This window comes from Lithobates pipiens, unplaced genomic scaffold (genome assembly GCF_037356315.1).
Source record: "Lithobates pipiens isolate NorthernLeopardFrog02 unplaced genomic scaffold, aLitPip1_a1.2 Scaffold_3, whole genome shotgun sequence".
Classification (NCBI taxonomy): Eukaryota; Metazoa; Chordata; class Amphibia; order Anura; family Ranidae; genus Lithobates; species Lithobates pipiens.
In genome coordinates this window covers 4,625,409-4,642,082 of record NW_027507790.1, presented here as the reverse complement: position 1 = coordinate 4,642,082, position 16,674 = coordinate 4,625,409, and the positions used below count along the sequence as shown (strand labels likewise).

Sequence of the window (16,674 nt, the reverse complement as noted above, 5' to 3'; positions counted from 1 at the left end):
GGATAAGCGAGTACATTACCTTAGGGTGGGACCACTGCCTGCAGTACTATACGGCCAAAGGCTTGTTCTTTGGCTGACAGAAGATCCAGTCTATAATGTTTCACAACCGTAGAAACACTGGACTACGTTGCAGCACTACAGATCTGTGCAGGAGATGCCCCAGCCCACTCTGCCTGAGAAGTTGCCACTGCCCCGGCTGAGTGTGCTCTAACCCCAACTGGAGGACCTAACCTCCCTGTCACGTACGCCTGTCCAATGGCTAACTTAACCATCTAGCTATCGTACGTTTAGAGGCTTTGGAACCCTTCCTAGCCCCAGAAAACAACACAAAAAATGAATCAGATTTCTTGATCTGACCTTGTGCAATCCAAATAATGAAGAACACATCTTTTTAGCATCTTAATCTGTGAAACATGTGTTCCTGTTCTCCTACTGGATTCGAACAGAAAGTAGGTAGCACAATCTCCTGTATTCTTATGGAAACTAGAGGCTACCTTAGGTAAAAAAGGTGCCCTAATAGAAAGGGCTTCGAGTCACTTACTCTCCCTGCTGTAGTGATTGCCACCAAAAATACAGTTTTGGGAGTGATCAATCTTAACGAGCAAGGTTCTAACGGCTCAAAAGGTTCCCTTGTGAGAACCTGTAAAACTAAAGCAAGATCCCGACTGGGAAGGGGGCGACCAAAGGCTTGGTCTTCACCTACTTAAGGCTCTGAAGAACCTTACTATCCCAAGGTCTGACATTAGAAGTCTATTCAGAAACACGCTTGAAACGGATACCTGACTCTCCAATGTTTCGGGGCTAACCTTTTATCTGCCCCTGACTGCCGGACCTCTAGAACGGCCCCCGAGCTGTGCTCCTTGAAGGAGTTCTCTGAGCACCAGTTATTGAACCGCCCCTATACCCTCAAAAAAATGGTCTGAGCTTCCATTTACCTGCCATTCAAAAGAGTGGCTACTAACAGTCTGAGACCCCTTTTCCATTCGGAACTTCCTCAGTAGCCAAGCTGCAAGGTTCCACCTGGGGGCAGCAGATTGGACACTGGGAAAAAACCCAGGGGAGTTCCACCGACAGGCCCTTAAGAATGGAGACCCACGGCCTCCTGGGCCAATGAGGAGCGATTAGAAAGAGTCACCAGAACTTCCTCAACTCTGCAGGAATCAAGACGGGAATCAGGACGGGAAGGGGGAAAGCATAGCACCTAGAGAAATCCTAAGTCTGTGCTCAGTGCGTCTGCTTCCGACATCCCATCTCCCCTGCTCATAGAACAGGAGATGGCTTCTTTCGCGTTTTCCCTTGGGGCAAAAGAAGTCTATCGAGGGCATCCCCCTCCCCCGGGTGATCATTTCGAAAACGTCCTGTTTGAGAACCTGGTTGCTCTCTCCCCGCGTTCTCCTGCTGAGGCATCTAATACCTGAATTTGCTCTCCTTTCCACCGGATCACTGGAAGGACAGGAATTTAACATTTGGCCCATCTGAGGGTGGCTTTTCGCTAAGGCCCTTAAGGCTCTGCTCCAGAAGCCCCCGTTTTATTGACGTAAGCCACTGCCAAGGGATTGTCTCCATGACTGCTACCTAATGTCCCCAGAGCACTCTCTACGGGGTCCTGAGAACCAGATCTACTGCTCTCAACTCCCTCCAATTTTGAGGGTCTCTTTGACTCCCTCCTTCTTGGATATTGGCCAAATCCACTCTAGGCCTTGTGACAAACATGCTCCCCTATCCCACCAAAGGGACTTTAAAATACAGGCTATGTAGTATTATCTCAATGCTCTAAGTCGGTTACTCACTGCTACCTTGCCAGCACGGGACTGTCAGCTGTGACCTTTGCCATTCGGTGATCAGTCATGAGCTACCGTGCTAAAGCTAGCAACAGAGACCCTCGTGCTTTGACACAGGGTGGACTAGAACTCAGACATACGCAATCCAACCGCAGACTGCGCCTTTGGGAGACGGCGCGCATTGTCACACGCCACCGCTCCTGGCTTCTTTACCTGAGTTAGAACCGAAAACAAAGAGTCCTAAGGCCCTCTACTGTGGCCCCAAACCTTCAAGATGAATAGCTTGCAGACGACAGTAACGTAACCCCGTCCACTGAACAGCTAGGAGCGTGGATGTCAGTAAGCTCAACCTGACCCTCTTTACTCAGGAAGGTGACCCCCTTGGGAAGAAGTTTAAGATGAGTTTCCGTAGGTTCAGAGGCCAACCCAGGCTCCCTAATAGGTCCCTTATAAGCTGTGGATCCCCGTTCAACTGCGCCAGAGAAGGGACAAACAGGAGAAGATCGTTAAGATACACGATCACAGAGACTACCCTGAGACGCAGGAAGGACAGGACCTCTACCATCGCAGGAAGGTGACCCCCTTTGGTGAAGATACTAGGGAGAAGGGGATAGCCCAAAGGGGAGTGCTTTAAACTGAAGGTGTAGCACCCCTACCGAGGTTATCCCTGCCAGCATGAGGAAACGCTGGTGGCTTTCTGCGTTGGAAATATGCAGGTATGCATCCTTTACTATCGATGCCCTGAAACAGTTTTGGTGGAAGAGGTGCCCTCACCCCGTGATTAAAACCAACCAAAAACTTCTGTAGGTGACCAAGACACCCAGACGATTCAGGCTCAGGATGAGCCTGAACTTTTCCACAGGCTTGCGAACCCCAAATGAGAGAATAGAAGCCTTGCCTATTTAATCTGCTGGGACCTTTATTACCACTTCCTATTCCTCTAACTCCTGCAGAGGAAAGAAAGGCACCTTTTGTCAGCTCAGTGACAAGGAGTCTCAAAGGGGGAAGCTCTGAAAATTCCACACGGTAACCTCTTTTGATGATCCCCAACACAAACTGATTGGAGGTGATCATCTCCCACTGGGGGAAGAAGGACCCTTTTTAACTGCTCCCCCTATTTTTTTCTTAAGGGGAAAGGCCTCTTTCTTATAAGCCATGCGATAGCACTGCTTCAAGACCTGGCCCAAACAGCAGGTCTCCTCTAAAGAGGGATTCCACCGAGCTTTGATTTGGACGCCCTGTCCCTCTGCCATGTCTACAGCCTTAAGGTCCTCCAGGCTGAGTTGGTCAGAGCCGAGGACCTTGCATACCATCGAATGAATTAAGCCGAAGCATCCGCAGAGTATGCCAATGCCTAAAGCAGCACGGGAAAAGGAGGATAGAAAAGACTCCTCTGCCGTCATTGCTTCATCTGGATAAGCCAATACTTTGTACTACGAGCCACCACTGTGGCTGCTATGGTAGGCTTAGAGATTTCCTTATGGTAAAACCCAGGCATCTTCAAACCATAGGGTCTAAAAGTGCCCCCATGTCCCCAAGGACAGGTCAGTATGCCTGGACATCTGAGAAAAGGCCGCATCTAACCCGGGGGATTTTATTCCAGATGAGAGCCTCCTCTTCCGCCCAAGGAAACCTTTGCTTTAATGCACCAGAAAAGAAAAGTTTTCCTTCGGGATCCTGCCATCCTTGATGGCATCAATCAAGACGTCATGACCCGGGAACACCCGCTCCCCCTAGGCCCTAGTACATCTGATCGTGGGGTGACAGTGCCTCCTAAGTGATTTGGACAGCTCTCAAGAGCCTTTCCATCTCATCCAGGGGAAGTTTATACCGTGAGGTTCTTTTGGGTTCCCCATCCAAGTCCTCACCCTCAGTCTCCCTTTGGGAGTCTGAGACGGCACTGTCCACTTCTTCCTCAACTTCCCTCTGGAACCCTCTGGATTCTCCCTAACCTGTGGGAGGAACAACCATTGGGTTAGGTGGAACACTCTGCTGTGCTGGTGAAAAGAGTGCTCTGGAGCTGAGGGCATTGAAACCTTTACAGAAGCCGCCAGATCTGCACCCTGTTCTGCTGCCTGCTCTCTAATGGCACCCAAACAGAGCTACGGACTGAGCTATCCAGGCCTTTAAAACACTCCTTACAAAGTGCCTTGAACCAGGAATTCCCCAAAGAGGCTCTACATGAAGGACACTTCCTCCAAGAGCCAAGGGGGACCTGCTTAAGTCTTTCTGAGATACCTGAAGCAAAAGAGAGAGAGCAGCATAAACTTTAAAAAGAAAAGAAAAGAAACACCAGCACTACTTAAGAGAACCACCGGGAGTGCCCCCTCCTAGGATCAATCTCCACCTGGATCCCAGATGCACTGCCCTTCCCCCCCGACCACCTAGGGGGAAAACACACCAGTGGAGCTACTGGTTATAAGGTAAGGGAACCCCTCTCCAGGGCTATTACCTTTGAGTGGCTGGTGCTGTTATCTCCAGGAGTTCTTGAAGCCTCTGCTTCGGACACTCTCCCGTTGAGGAAGCGTGGTACGAACGTGCCTCCAACAGCTACCTGTGCAGACTGTAGAAAGAGAGGCTGCACCAGCCGAACGCTAGGTTCCCCTTCACGTGCCGCGTCCGGAACCGGAAGACGCGGATTGAACGAAGGGGTCCGCCCCCACCGGAACTGACGTCGCCCGCCTACCGGTCCGGCTTCCAGCTCCCAGCCGGCTGCATACACAGGGGGGCGCTGGACGCCTTCGTTCAGTACCCCACTGGGCGAAACGCAGGGATGAACCTCTCCAAAGACTTCCTGCTTTCCCCAAGCGAAGATTGGAGTGCGTGTAAAGGTCAGTCGAGTATTCAGCTTCCCCAGCCGACTGGACTGTTTGTTCCGTTGAAACACCCACGGGTGAACGAACAGACGACCCCATAAACTTCCTGCTTCCCCAAGCGAAGTTTAGGGTATATGGACAGTACGAACACTTCAGCTCCCCGCTGATAGGACTGTCCCGGACCGACCGATAAATGGTCGGATAGCCGAACGAGGCCGGGGCTCCGCTCGGATAGCTTTCAGATTCACCAACCGAATTCAGCCTTCAGGTTCCTTGGCGATGTCTCCCCGCCGGAGGAAACACCATAACTGAGGAACGAAGGGAGGAGGAGGCTTAAATCATGAAAATGAAGGCGGTGTTTCCTCAGAGGGGAGGAGCCGGTGTCTCTCTAAGGTGGCTGTCCTGAAAGACGATTGGGGAAAAAATGATACAAGTTTCATTTGGGTACAGTGTAGCATGACCGCGCAATTGTCATTCAAAGTGCGACAGCGCTGAAAGCTCAAAATTGGTCTGGGCAGGAAGGTGTTTAAGTGCCCGGTATTGAAGTGGTTAAGAGCTACTACTTTGGCCAGAAAGGTGCGTTTCATGCATTACTGGCTATATTCTCAGTTTGCACAACTCTTCACATCAATCTCTGGACTCAAATCCAATTAGCATTACCAACAGTAATGACTCAGTGTAATAGATCTGCAAAGAATTGAAAGCTGTAGACTGCATTGAAACCCAGCAGTCTAGTATCTATTTTTAAATGTAACAGCAAGACAGCCCAAGAATTTACAGGAACTGGAGGCTTTTTGCCAAGAGGAATGAGCAGCTTTACCATCTGAGAAGATAAAGAGCCTCATCCACAAATACCACAAAAGGTATCTGTGGGGGCAACACATGGTATTAAGAACTGGGGTATGTAAACTTTTGATCAGGGCCATTTGGGTAGTTTCTGTGGCCATTACGATTTAAAAAGAGTAAATACAGTTGATTGATAATAAATGGCTTCAGCCAAACACTAACCATGAGTGAAAGAAATGTTTTTGTGTTATCATTCATATTCTCTGAAAAATGGCCAAAGAAATCTAATTCTGCCAGGGTATGTTAACTTATGAGCACAACTGTACATTTCCTGTTTTATGGTGCCACCAGATGCAGCTTATGTTCTCTGTAAAAACACAGATGTCTGGATGGAAAGTGACAGGTACCAGCGGTCAGTTGTGCCGGATTCTGGGCAGTGATTTGAAGAACAGAAAATAAGACAAAAGGGAAGATTGCCACAGGTTAAACAAACCTTCATAAGACAACAGCTACAGTATGAATTTGGTGAAAAGGTTGCAAAAAAAAAAATAAAAAAAAACCTGAATTCTAGAGTTTCCTTAGGTGTTAGAACGTGGTCAGAACTGCCTTCACGGCTCTCTCATGAAAATGCAGCACCACACTTGCAACCTAGAAAAACTGTAAAAAATGTAAAATGCAAAGACTCAAACCACTACTCTCATCCCGAGGGTACAACTGGTTATCAAGGAAGAAATTCCTATCCAGCCAATAACCTTTAACTTAGAGGACGGCTGCAGCTCCATCATTCCACCATATCCAGGCTGCGAATAATAAACCATGATGTAATATTTATGAGCTTCATAATATCAGAAAGGTTGATTTCAGCACAGTCATACGTAGACAGGACACCTACCTTTTGCAGTATGTTCTTCATTTTCCGGAAAGGCATTTTGCTTTCTGTGGACATTAATGTTGCGATATGTGTCCTCTTGATAACCTGCACCCATATCTGGTTTACATAGTAGATGTGCACTGTGATGCCTAAAACTAAAATGAAAACTGAATCAGTAATTATTCCTTTAAAAAAAAAAAAAAAAAAAAATAATAATTTGCTTATGGGACCAAGCACTGCAAAAAGCAGTATGTGTAAGCTAAAACATTCATTGATGACCAGACATCATATTGAAGTCAAATCAATAAAAATGCAATTGTAATCATTTGCTATGTGATACTACTGTTTATACATTCAGTCTTATTTTTTTAATGCAAATGGACTTCACATGTGAGTAGAAACAGAGAAAAGTAAAAAGGTTGCCCCATCATATAAACATTGATTTTAGAAGCGCCTCAATGCTGTTCAATTTTATAAGTGGTGCAATCTGCAGAAGCTCTATTGGTGAGACTCATAACAGAGGTCCCAGACAATTAGGAATTTGGGTGCAGCAATACATGTAATCTTTAGTAGCAAAAAGCTCTAAATCTCATTACGTTGATCCCTTTGTTTAGACCATACTGCCATCTATGTAATTTGTACACAAGAAAAATTGTCCAACACATGTGAGCAATCAAGTGTCACATATTCCTGCAATTTAGTCTCATGGTAGAAATTTAGGGCTATATCTCTTCCATATACATGTTCAGCATAATAGTATAGAGCATAGTCTCATATCAAGGGTATCACAACAGACCTCTGAGAATGGCTTGTCAAAGTTACAATCTGACTATTCAGAGGTCTTTTTAGATGCTTCACAAACAAAAAATGCATGTTCAGGTCGCTCATGGACAGGGGAATGGAGCAAAAACACATCTCTGGGCCTTTTTTGTTAGTCTCATGGTAGAAATTATTAGTGATATATCTCCCTCTACACTTGATCAGGAAGGGATAGTAAAGCTTCGTCTCATCAGTCAAGAGTGGCAACAGACCTCTTTGTTTGGGTTGCTTTTGGAGCGGGGAAGTGAAGCAAAACACATCTGGAGAACTTTTTTCACAGGGGAATAAATAACTATTGGTCAACTATTTTTCTAACCTGATCAGTCAACCTTCTCTACCAAGAACGGTAAACCAGCAAGCTTTGATGGTGCACAAAACATGGTATTGCCTTCTAACCAAGACAATTTATGACTGATCAGCTTCCACAAGTGCCTAAAGATTTCCAGTGGTATCATAAAGAAGCATTTTTTCCCAAACCTTGATTTGGCAACAGGTCGTGCTAAGCAAGTAAATACTTTTTCTCAGAGCTAGAACGGCTTATATAACTGAATAGATACCAGGGTAAAATTATATATATATATATATATATATATATATATATATATATATATATATATATATATATATTATATTATATTATATATTATATAATCTCCTCCAAAACCAAGGAAAACTCTCACATGGACAGAATTGATAAAACATGCAAATAACTGATTTGAAAACTGCCTTACATTACTGGGTGCAAGGTAAGTTGTAGTCATAACTCAGCTCAAGGCATAGTAGCCCTAAAGAAGTGTGTTTGGCTTTTAGATCTCTCCGAGACTTGAGACAAAAATGTTAACTCTAGCAGAGGAGTGAGACTTCATCAATGGACAAAGATCTAGGGGTGGTCAATCTTCAAATATCTACCATTCAAATATAAGATTTGGTAAACCAGTGATATTTGGATAATCATAATCTGAATATTTCATCTGTGCTGACTTAACAAATAAAGTTGTACTGAATATTTACTCCCTAATTTAGCTTTACACATTTGCCAAAGGATGACCCTAGCAAAAGGTCAAACTGAAGCAGCACCAATAGTTGCTACCCTGTCAACTGTCTGAACTAATGGCTGATCACCTACCGTCTCAGCTTTACTGGCTGTGACTGGCAATTACCCCAGCTCGGTTTCTGAATTCAAATCTCAGCAGTGCAAGTTTCCTCTGATTGATTCAGTAAAATGATCCTCCCACACTTCCCATTTCTACCCAAGTGTTACACACCATGACCATTGTATGCACTGTCATACCCTCCTCCCCCCCCCCCGAACGTGGGATGGACCGTCATACCCTTTGCACTCCTTGCCACTGTCATAACCCCACACAGCACATACTACCCACTATCAAATCTTCCACAACCCTGTCTTGCACATACTATTTACCATTATATCCTCTCCACTGTCCTGGACATACTGCCAGCAGTCATATCATCCACTCCTATGCGTATAATGTCTACCGTCATACAAATCTGAACAAGGCCCACTGTCATGCCCTCCCCTGCACATACTGGCCACTATCATTCCCTTAGCACTATTCAGGCTCACATACTGCTAACAGGCAAATCCCACCACAGTGCCCTTTTCTCTATTTCCCCTGCACAAACTGCCTGCCATCAAACCCTCCACACTCTCCTCCTGCACATACCCACGATACTCCTCCCCTGTAGATACTCTCTGCTGCCAAACCCTCTGCTCCTGCACAAACTGCCTTCAGTCATACCCTCCACACTCTTCTCCTGTACATAGTGTCCACTATCACACCCTCGGCACGCCTCCTCTGCTCACATTGCCCACTGTTATACTCTTCATACTCCTCTTCTACACACAGGGGCGGACTGGCCATTTGGCTACTCGGGGGCCCCATCAGGGTTGCCAGCCTCAGTAAAACCAGGGACAGTATGTAAAAATCTTTTTTTTTTTTTTTTCTTTTTTTTTTTACATCTGTCTCTGAAATGTCCCTTACCGACATCCTTTTGGTCTAAAAATCCTGAGATTATAGCTGCCCCAACTCTCCAGTACCTTCTCAGCCAATAGAAACATGTCTGTGTATACTGTGTGTACATGTATGTGTATACTGTGTGATTGTATACTGTGTGGCCCCATAATCTCTGATTGCCTGGGGGGCCAATAATCTCCTATTGCCCGGGGGCCCCATGATCTCCTATTGCCCGGGGGCCCCATGAGTTGTCAGTCCGCCCCTGTCTACACATACCACCCTCTCAAAACAAAATAATCAATTTTGAATATCAGGAATATGGAATAATCTGAACATTCATTGGTACGCTAATTACCCATAAAGCCTTTTTTTTGTGCACCTCTCTAATGTAATTGTACTTTGTTGCTGGGGATTGACATCTGGTTAATACACTTTTTGCATCACAAGCCTGTAAATGCACACCACACACATTGGGTGTTTAATGCATCACAATATTTTTAAATGAGCTCCTACTGGTTGAATATGGAAATAGTATTTACCCATTTGTGAGTGGCTGAGTCTGCTGTCGCTTCTGGATCCAGCATCTGGAACAATAGCCATGCCATGCTGGGTTACCATAGAACCCACAATTCTTTCTGCACATCTCTGGTTTGTAGACAAGCCCTTGAAATTGGAAAGGCACATAGTCATTGTTTGGAAGGGTGAGATTTTGTCCATGGCAAAGTGGAACATGTTCCTGCCCTGGCGAAACAGAACTCATGATCTGTAGGAATTAAAAAAAAAAAAAAAAGAGCTCAATATAAAATCAACATAATATGATCATTATCCCTATACAGCAAACACACAGAAAAATGCCACATTGTCCAAATGAAAAAAAAAAAAAAGTCATGGAAATACTAATTATAGTATACTGGGTGCTGTTATGATGAACAAAGTTTGGAATACACTTTGCAATTCAAGGAAATCATTGATAACCGAAATATGGCAGCCGCCATTGTTAACCTCCTTCGGAAAATGCTTGGCTAATCTTTGAGTTCTGACTTCTTCACTTGCTGCATGCTTAATCTAGTTCAGCAAGTCAAATATACTGTATTTTTCTAATGCTGTTGCAACACCTTAAATATGGTAGTCACTGACCTGGAATGAGTCTCCACATCAGGAGTTCTGATTTAATTCTGAACTAACTTACTTCATGCTTGTTTCAGGCTGCTTATTCAAAAAGCACTGAAGCCTCTGGATCGGCAAAGTGGCAAGACAACTAGAAAACAATGAAGGTTTTCAGCAATGGCTGCTCCTATATTTCTATCTGAACATATTTTATTTGCAGGAGACCTTCATGAAAACACCTGTGTGAGAAGACTAAGGTCCGGCTCACAGATATGCGGCCAGTTTCCAGCCTAGGGTCAGGTGGATTTCGGTTCACCAGTTCAGGTGTGATTCAAGTCCGAATCTTTTCTTGAACTCGCACCTGAACCGGACCCAAAAATGCACTGGACCCTTTTGAAAACTGCACTACAGCCACCCTGGACATGTGTGAACCAGCTCCATTAAAAGCTGATCACACTCACCTGTCATGTGAATTGGATGCGGTAAAAAAAAAAAAAAAAAAAAAAAAAAAAAAAAAAAAATCGCACAATTCGCACATATGTGAACCCGGCCTTAGGTGCCGTTCATACCATGCCCAGTGGGGCTGTGTTGCTTAACGTAGGTCCAATGCAATAAGCTGAAATCCACTGTTCCCTATAGGCCCTGCTCACACAAACATGCTTAGTTGATGTGTGCTGAGTAAAAACATAACATGCTGAAAATAAACACAGTGCAGCAAACTACTACATGTCACAGAAAGCATTAGGGAAACCAATATTTTTATAGCTTTTGCTATGAGAAAAAGTGTATATCAATACCATGCCGCACAAAAAAACAAAAAATAAATAAAAAAATAAAAAAACAGCACGTCAACACACATCAACTGAAATTACTTTACAAATACTGTAGCTGCTGATTTTTAATATTAGGACACTTACCTGTCCAAGGTTCCCGCGATGTCCGCACCCCAGCCGATTTTCGGATCGGCTCTCGGGTGCTGCCACGATCAGTCATAGTAGGGGAACCCGGCAATGAAGCCTTTCAGCTTCACAGTCGGTTCTCTACTGTGCATTACACAAAGCATGCTGCCCTTTCTAATTGGCCCAACGTCCTTAGGAAGGAAGAGGCAGCGCTGTCTCCCGGAAGTGGGGACAGGTACCTGTTCCCCTCCCTCCCCCCTTAAAGATGCCACTTTTGGGTGGAACTCCGCTTTAAAAGCCTAAGATACAGTGAGGGAAAAAAAGTATTGGAGCCAACAAAAAAAATCCAGAAAAACGCATTTAAAAAAAAAGTTATACATTGATTTGCATTTTAATGCGTGAAATAAGTATTTGACCCCTTCGCAAACATGACTTGGTACTTGGTGGCAAAACCTTTGATGGCAATCACAGAGGTCAGACGTTTGTTTTAGTTGGCCACCAGGTTTGCACACATCTCAGGAGGGATTTTGTCCCACTCCTCTTTGCAGATCCTCTCCAAGTCATTAGGGTTTTGAGGCTGACATTTGGTAACTCAAACCTTCAGCTCCCACCACATATATTTTCTATGGGATTAAGGTCTGGAGAGGCCACTCCAAGACCCTAATGTGCCACTCGTTTGTTGCCTTGGCCATGTGTTTTGGATTATTGTCAAGCTAGAATACCCATCCATGACCCATTTTCAATGCCCTAGTTTAGGAAAGGGGGTTCTCACCCAAGATTTGATGGTACAAGGCATCGTCCATCATCCTATTGTTGTGGTGAAGTTGTCCTGTCCCCTTAGCAGAAAACACCCCCAAAGCTTAATGTTTCAACCTCCATGTTTGAAGGTGGGGATGGTGTTCTTGGGGTCATAGGCAGCATTCCTCCTCCTCCAAACACAGCGGGCTGAGTTGATGCCAAAGAGCTAGATTTTGGTCACAGCATTTTCACCCAGTTCTCCTCTGAATCATTCAGATATCATTAGCAAATCTTCAGACAGCCTTTTACATGTGCTTTCTTGAGCAGGGAGACCTTGCTGGCGCTGCAAGATTTCAGTCCTTGACGGCGTAGTGTGTTACCAATTGTTTTCTTGGTGACTATGGTCCCAGCTGCCTTGAGACCAATGACAAGATTCTCCTGTGTAGCTCTGTTCTGATTCTTCACCGCCTTGTGTAGGTCTACAATCTTGTCCCGGACATCCTTGGACAGCTCTTTGCTCTTAGCATGGTGGAGAGATTGGCATCTGATTGATTGCTACTGTAGACAGGTGTCTTTTATATAGGTAACAAGCTGAAATTAGGACACTCCCTTTAAGAGAGTGCTCCTAATCTCAGCTAGTTACCTGTATAGAAGACACCTGGGAGCCAGAAATCTTGCCGATAGGGGATCAAATACTTATTTCACTCTTTAAAATGCAAATTAATTTATAACTTTTTTTTAAAAAAATCTGGATATTTTAGTTGTTATTCTGTCTCTCACTGTTAAAATAAACCTACCATTACAATTATAGATGGATCATTTCTTTGTCCGTGGGCAAATGTACAAAATCAGCAGGGGATTAAATACTTTTTTTCCCCCTCCACAGCAGAAGCCAAAATACTTTATTTACTATTTAATGCAAGCCACAGTGCAGACACACCTTGCTGCATTTTTATGTGGTGCAACGCACTTTATGTTCCATCTTTACCTAGCACACATCAACAGTTTATTGAAACAATGCACTATAGCTTGTCATTGGATTGTCCCGGCATTCAGTAACTTTATGTAATAGGTGGTGTAGAGTGTTTTTTTTTATTTATTTTTATTCGGTTTATTGAATTTATATTTTTACATAAAAAAGGTGGCGATGAAAATGGCCACGCAGGGCCGTAAACATTATAGAAAAACAAGAATCTGGTAATCTAACAGAAGCTAAAAGAAAACCCTTCTTCCCCCCTCCCTAAAACTCATCTCCCTTCCAACTTTGATGCCCCTAAGGGTTGCTTCAAAAAAGTAATACTTCCACCTTCCAAAACCAGTGGTTAATAGCTGAATGAGCCCATAGGCCACCCAGGTCTGAAAAGTACATTGAATAGTAAGTTCAACCATACAAAACAGCTCTAAAACAGTAGAAGTAGGACTTAAAAGGTTATTAATTACCATTATGCCACTCACGCCCAAGTATCTGGGCTATCCTAAATAACAGTGCAAACATTGCCAAGAATTCTCAATCCACATCCGAGAGGTCAACCTGTGGTGGAAGAAGGATCCATCCACTCGCCATGCCTTTTGAAATTTCCTCTCACAACCTATGGAGATATATGTGGCCTTATAAAAAGAGATCATAGAGTTGGACCAGACCTTTCCAGAGGGCCACAGTCGGGGGGGCTTCTTCCAATGGAGAAAAATTGCCTTCCGTGCGTAAAATAGTGCGTAAAATAGTATGACATCGAGTACGATTCTAAGGGCATTAGACTGAACTACATCATCCACCAAACCCAGGAGGCACACTGAGATGGACTGGGGTATAGGTACAGTAAGTATTTCGGTTATGCACTCAAGTACCTTCAACCAAAAGTCTCGGATTGCTGGACATCTCCAAAAAATGTGTTCAAATTTGGCAGGGACATATGTATGTCTCCAGGATGTGGCGGAGCACAAGGAGTAAATCCCTGCCAATTGGGCCGGGGTAAGGTAGATTCTATGCAAAAATTTAAACTATCAGTCTATCCCTAGCTAACATCAGATGTTTAAATGGCCTCTCATACATCAACCCAATCCTCCCCATCAATGTTTTCAAACAATTCTTTTTAGGTTATTGGATAAAGTGTCGTCCTAGAGAAGGTTTTCCAAAACAGAACGGTAAGTCTCTATCCACAATGTCTGAAATTGTGACTGAAATGCATGCTGTAGTTGGAGATAACAGAAAAATATTGTTTCGGAAGATCAAATTTAGTTTTTATTTGATCAAAAGGAGAATAAAATGCCCTCCCGTGTAATATCCTTTTTGATTCCCCTTGATCTTGGAATTCACGAAAGTGCGGGAGACAAGGGTTCATCCACAGTGGGGTGGCAGGTGACATGCTCTTGTAGTCACAGGCTGCATGAAGTGTTGGGAAATTGCCCATGCTCCTATAGTGGCTTTCATAGATCTGGTCAGTGGAAAAATAGACTTGCTTCCCTGGAATACAGCCAATTGTAAAGTCTCTTACGAACCCAATACTGCTGCTTCCAACACCGTAGCTGAGTCATCCTCCAATAGCCATCAGCGTGTAAATACCATTTGGCCTCCAAGGTAGTACTTGTACCAATCAGGTAGGGCCAACCCCCCCTGTCCCCAGGGTTCCTGCAGTACCTTTAAGCCTATATGTGGGGGTGAAGGGGACTAAAGAAAGGAGGTCATTAGGTCGTCCAGTCTTTTAAAGTAGGATTTAGGGATCCGTAGGGGCACATGGGGCAAAAAATAAAGAATAACTGAAAGAACCTTCATTTTAATAAGATTTATCTTTCCAATCAAGGATAGCGGTACATTTTTCCAGGCCTAGATTCTCTGCTTGAGAGTGTTACAATTAAACCATTTTCACACCAACAAGGCAATTCCGCCCCCCCCCCCCCCCCCCCAACACAATCATTGTAGTATATCTAGATGTGGCCTTAAAAAGGGGGTTGTAAAGGCAGATGTTTTTTTTATCTTAATGCAATTTTATGCATTAAGATGAAAAGCCTTCTGTGTGCAGCAGCCCTCCTCGGCCCCTCTAATATTTACCTGAGGTCCCTCTCTTTTCAACGATGTCCACAACTGTCTCAGCCATCGAAAATTCTCCTGCCTGATTGGCTGAGGCACGGAGGGGGGGGGGGGGGGGCTGGTCGGGGATCCGTGTGTGAATGTACACAGGGAGCTGTGACTCAGGTACTCCAATAGCAAGCTGCTTGTTGTGGGGGCACTCGACAGGAGGGAGGGCCAGGATCATGGAGGAGGGACCCGAGAAGAGGAGGATCCCAGCTGTTCTGTGCAAATTTACTGCAACAGAGTAGGCAAGTCTAACATCTTTTTTATTTTTATAGGGAAAAAAAATAAATAAATCAAGACTTTACAATCACTTGAATATTCCCAATATCGCTAAATGTTAGCAGGATAGAGCTGACCGATTCTGGCTAACGAGAATCACATTTTTTTTTCTTAGAATAAAGATCACGATTCTCGCAGTGCAACATCTTTCACATTATACAAAAAAATTGGGCAAACTTTACTGTTTAATTTTTTTTTTAAATTCATTAAAGTGTATCTTTTCCAAAAAAAATTGTGTTTGAAAGACCGGTGCGCCGGTGTGACAAAATATTACAACAACCGCCATTTTATTCTCTAGGTAGGGTCTCTGCTAAAAATATATTATATATAATGTTTGGAGGTTCTAAGTAATTTTCTGGCAAAAAAAATATTGATTTTAACTTATAAGCAATAAGTGTCAGAAAAAGTTTTTTTCTGCACTAAAAATGCATGCACAGTGTTTTCCATGTATTCCAATGGCTCTAGTTCCCACCATGTAGTCAGTTTCTGGTGAAGAAACTGACTGCATGGTGTGAACTAGAGCTATTGAAATACATGTGCATGCATTTTTTGCAGAAAAAAAAAGCACACAGAACTGAACGGAACTGCGTCTGGTGTAAACTAGCACTATCTTTCAGTGATTAAACGGACCTCAATTACAGACTGAAGTTCATTCCTTTGATCTAAAGAACTAAATGATACTTTGTTTATAGTTATCTCCCAGCACTGACAATGATGTGATAAAGTGGCATTTGGCCTGTTTTTTTTTGGGGGGGGGGGGGGTTGACAGCTGTCAGCTGTGAGCAGAGAACTCTCTGCACTGAATCGAAGAAATGCTGTATTAAAGTGGTTGTAAACCCTCCCCCACAACTTTGTCCCATGTAAATCAGAATAAAAAACCCTAATGAACACTGCTTGTAGATATCTCCTTACTTGCTTAGTATTGTTGTAATCCTTGTTGTTCTGTAGAATGAAGTCACTGAGCATGCCCAGATCTCCCCTGATTTAAGGCACACTCTCTATGTCTTATCTATCTGTTATCATGACTTTCTACTGCACAGCTCTGAACTCTGCTAATCACTCAGAGCTTCCTCCTACACACCATGTGACCTCACATACAGTCTAAACTTGGCCATTACTGCAGTCTTATCAGCTGAAGCTGATAAGTCTGACAAAGGGAAACATTAGTCATCGGCACAAGTAAATACTATGAAATAAACAAGTAAGCTATGAACAGGGAAGCAGGGTTGCAATAGAAACACTGGATTGAGAAGGAGGCTTGGTTAACAGTACAGGAAGTGCTCAATGTAAGGGCGGAAATACACTCCACTGTGGACTCAGAAAACAATACCTAAAGTGGTTGTAAATAGAGGTCGACCGATATGGGTTTTTCTCTGGCCAATGCCGATGCCGATATTTAGAAATCATGGCGGCCGATAGCCGATATATGATGCCGATTTTTTTGGGCCGATATGTTTAGCCGATTTTATTTTATTTATTTATTTTTTTCCTTTTTTATTTATTATTATTATTATTTTTTTAATCCCCCTTGA

At 43.9% G+C, this 16,674-nt stretch overlaps 1 protein-coding gene across 1 annotated transcript in view; it reads right to left on the bottom strand.

Moving 5' to 3' along the window:
* Nucleotides 1-16,674, bottom strand: part of LOC143940108 (rab5 GDP/GTP exchange factor-like) — a 97,126-nt gene that overhangs the window by 64,540 nt on the left and 15,912 nt on the right. The window contains exons 2-3 of the mRNA XM_077461179.1: nt 9,589-9,812; nt 6,276-6,409 (exon numbers count right to left, since the gene is read on the bottom strand). Coding sequence (XP_077317305.1) covers nt 6,276-6,409; nt 9,589-9,809 — 355 coding nt within the window. The 5' untranslated portion in view covers nt 9,810-9,812. The remainder of the gene's footprint in view (nt 1-6,275; nt 6,410-9,588; nt 9,813-16,674) is intronic.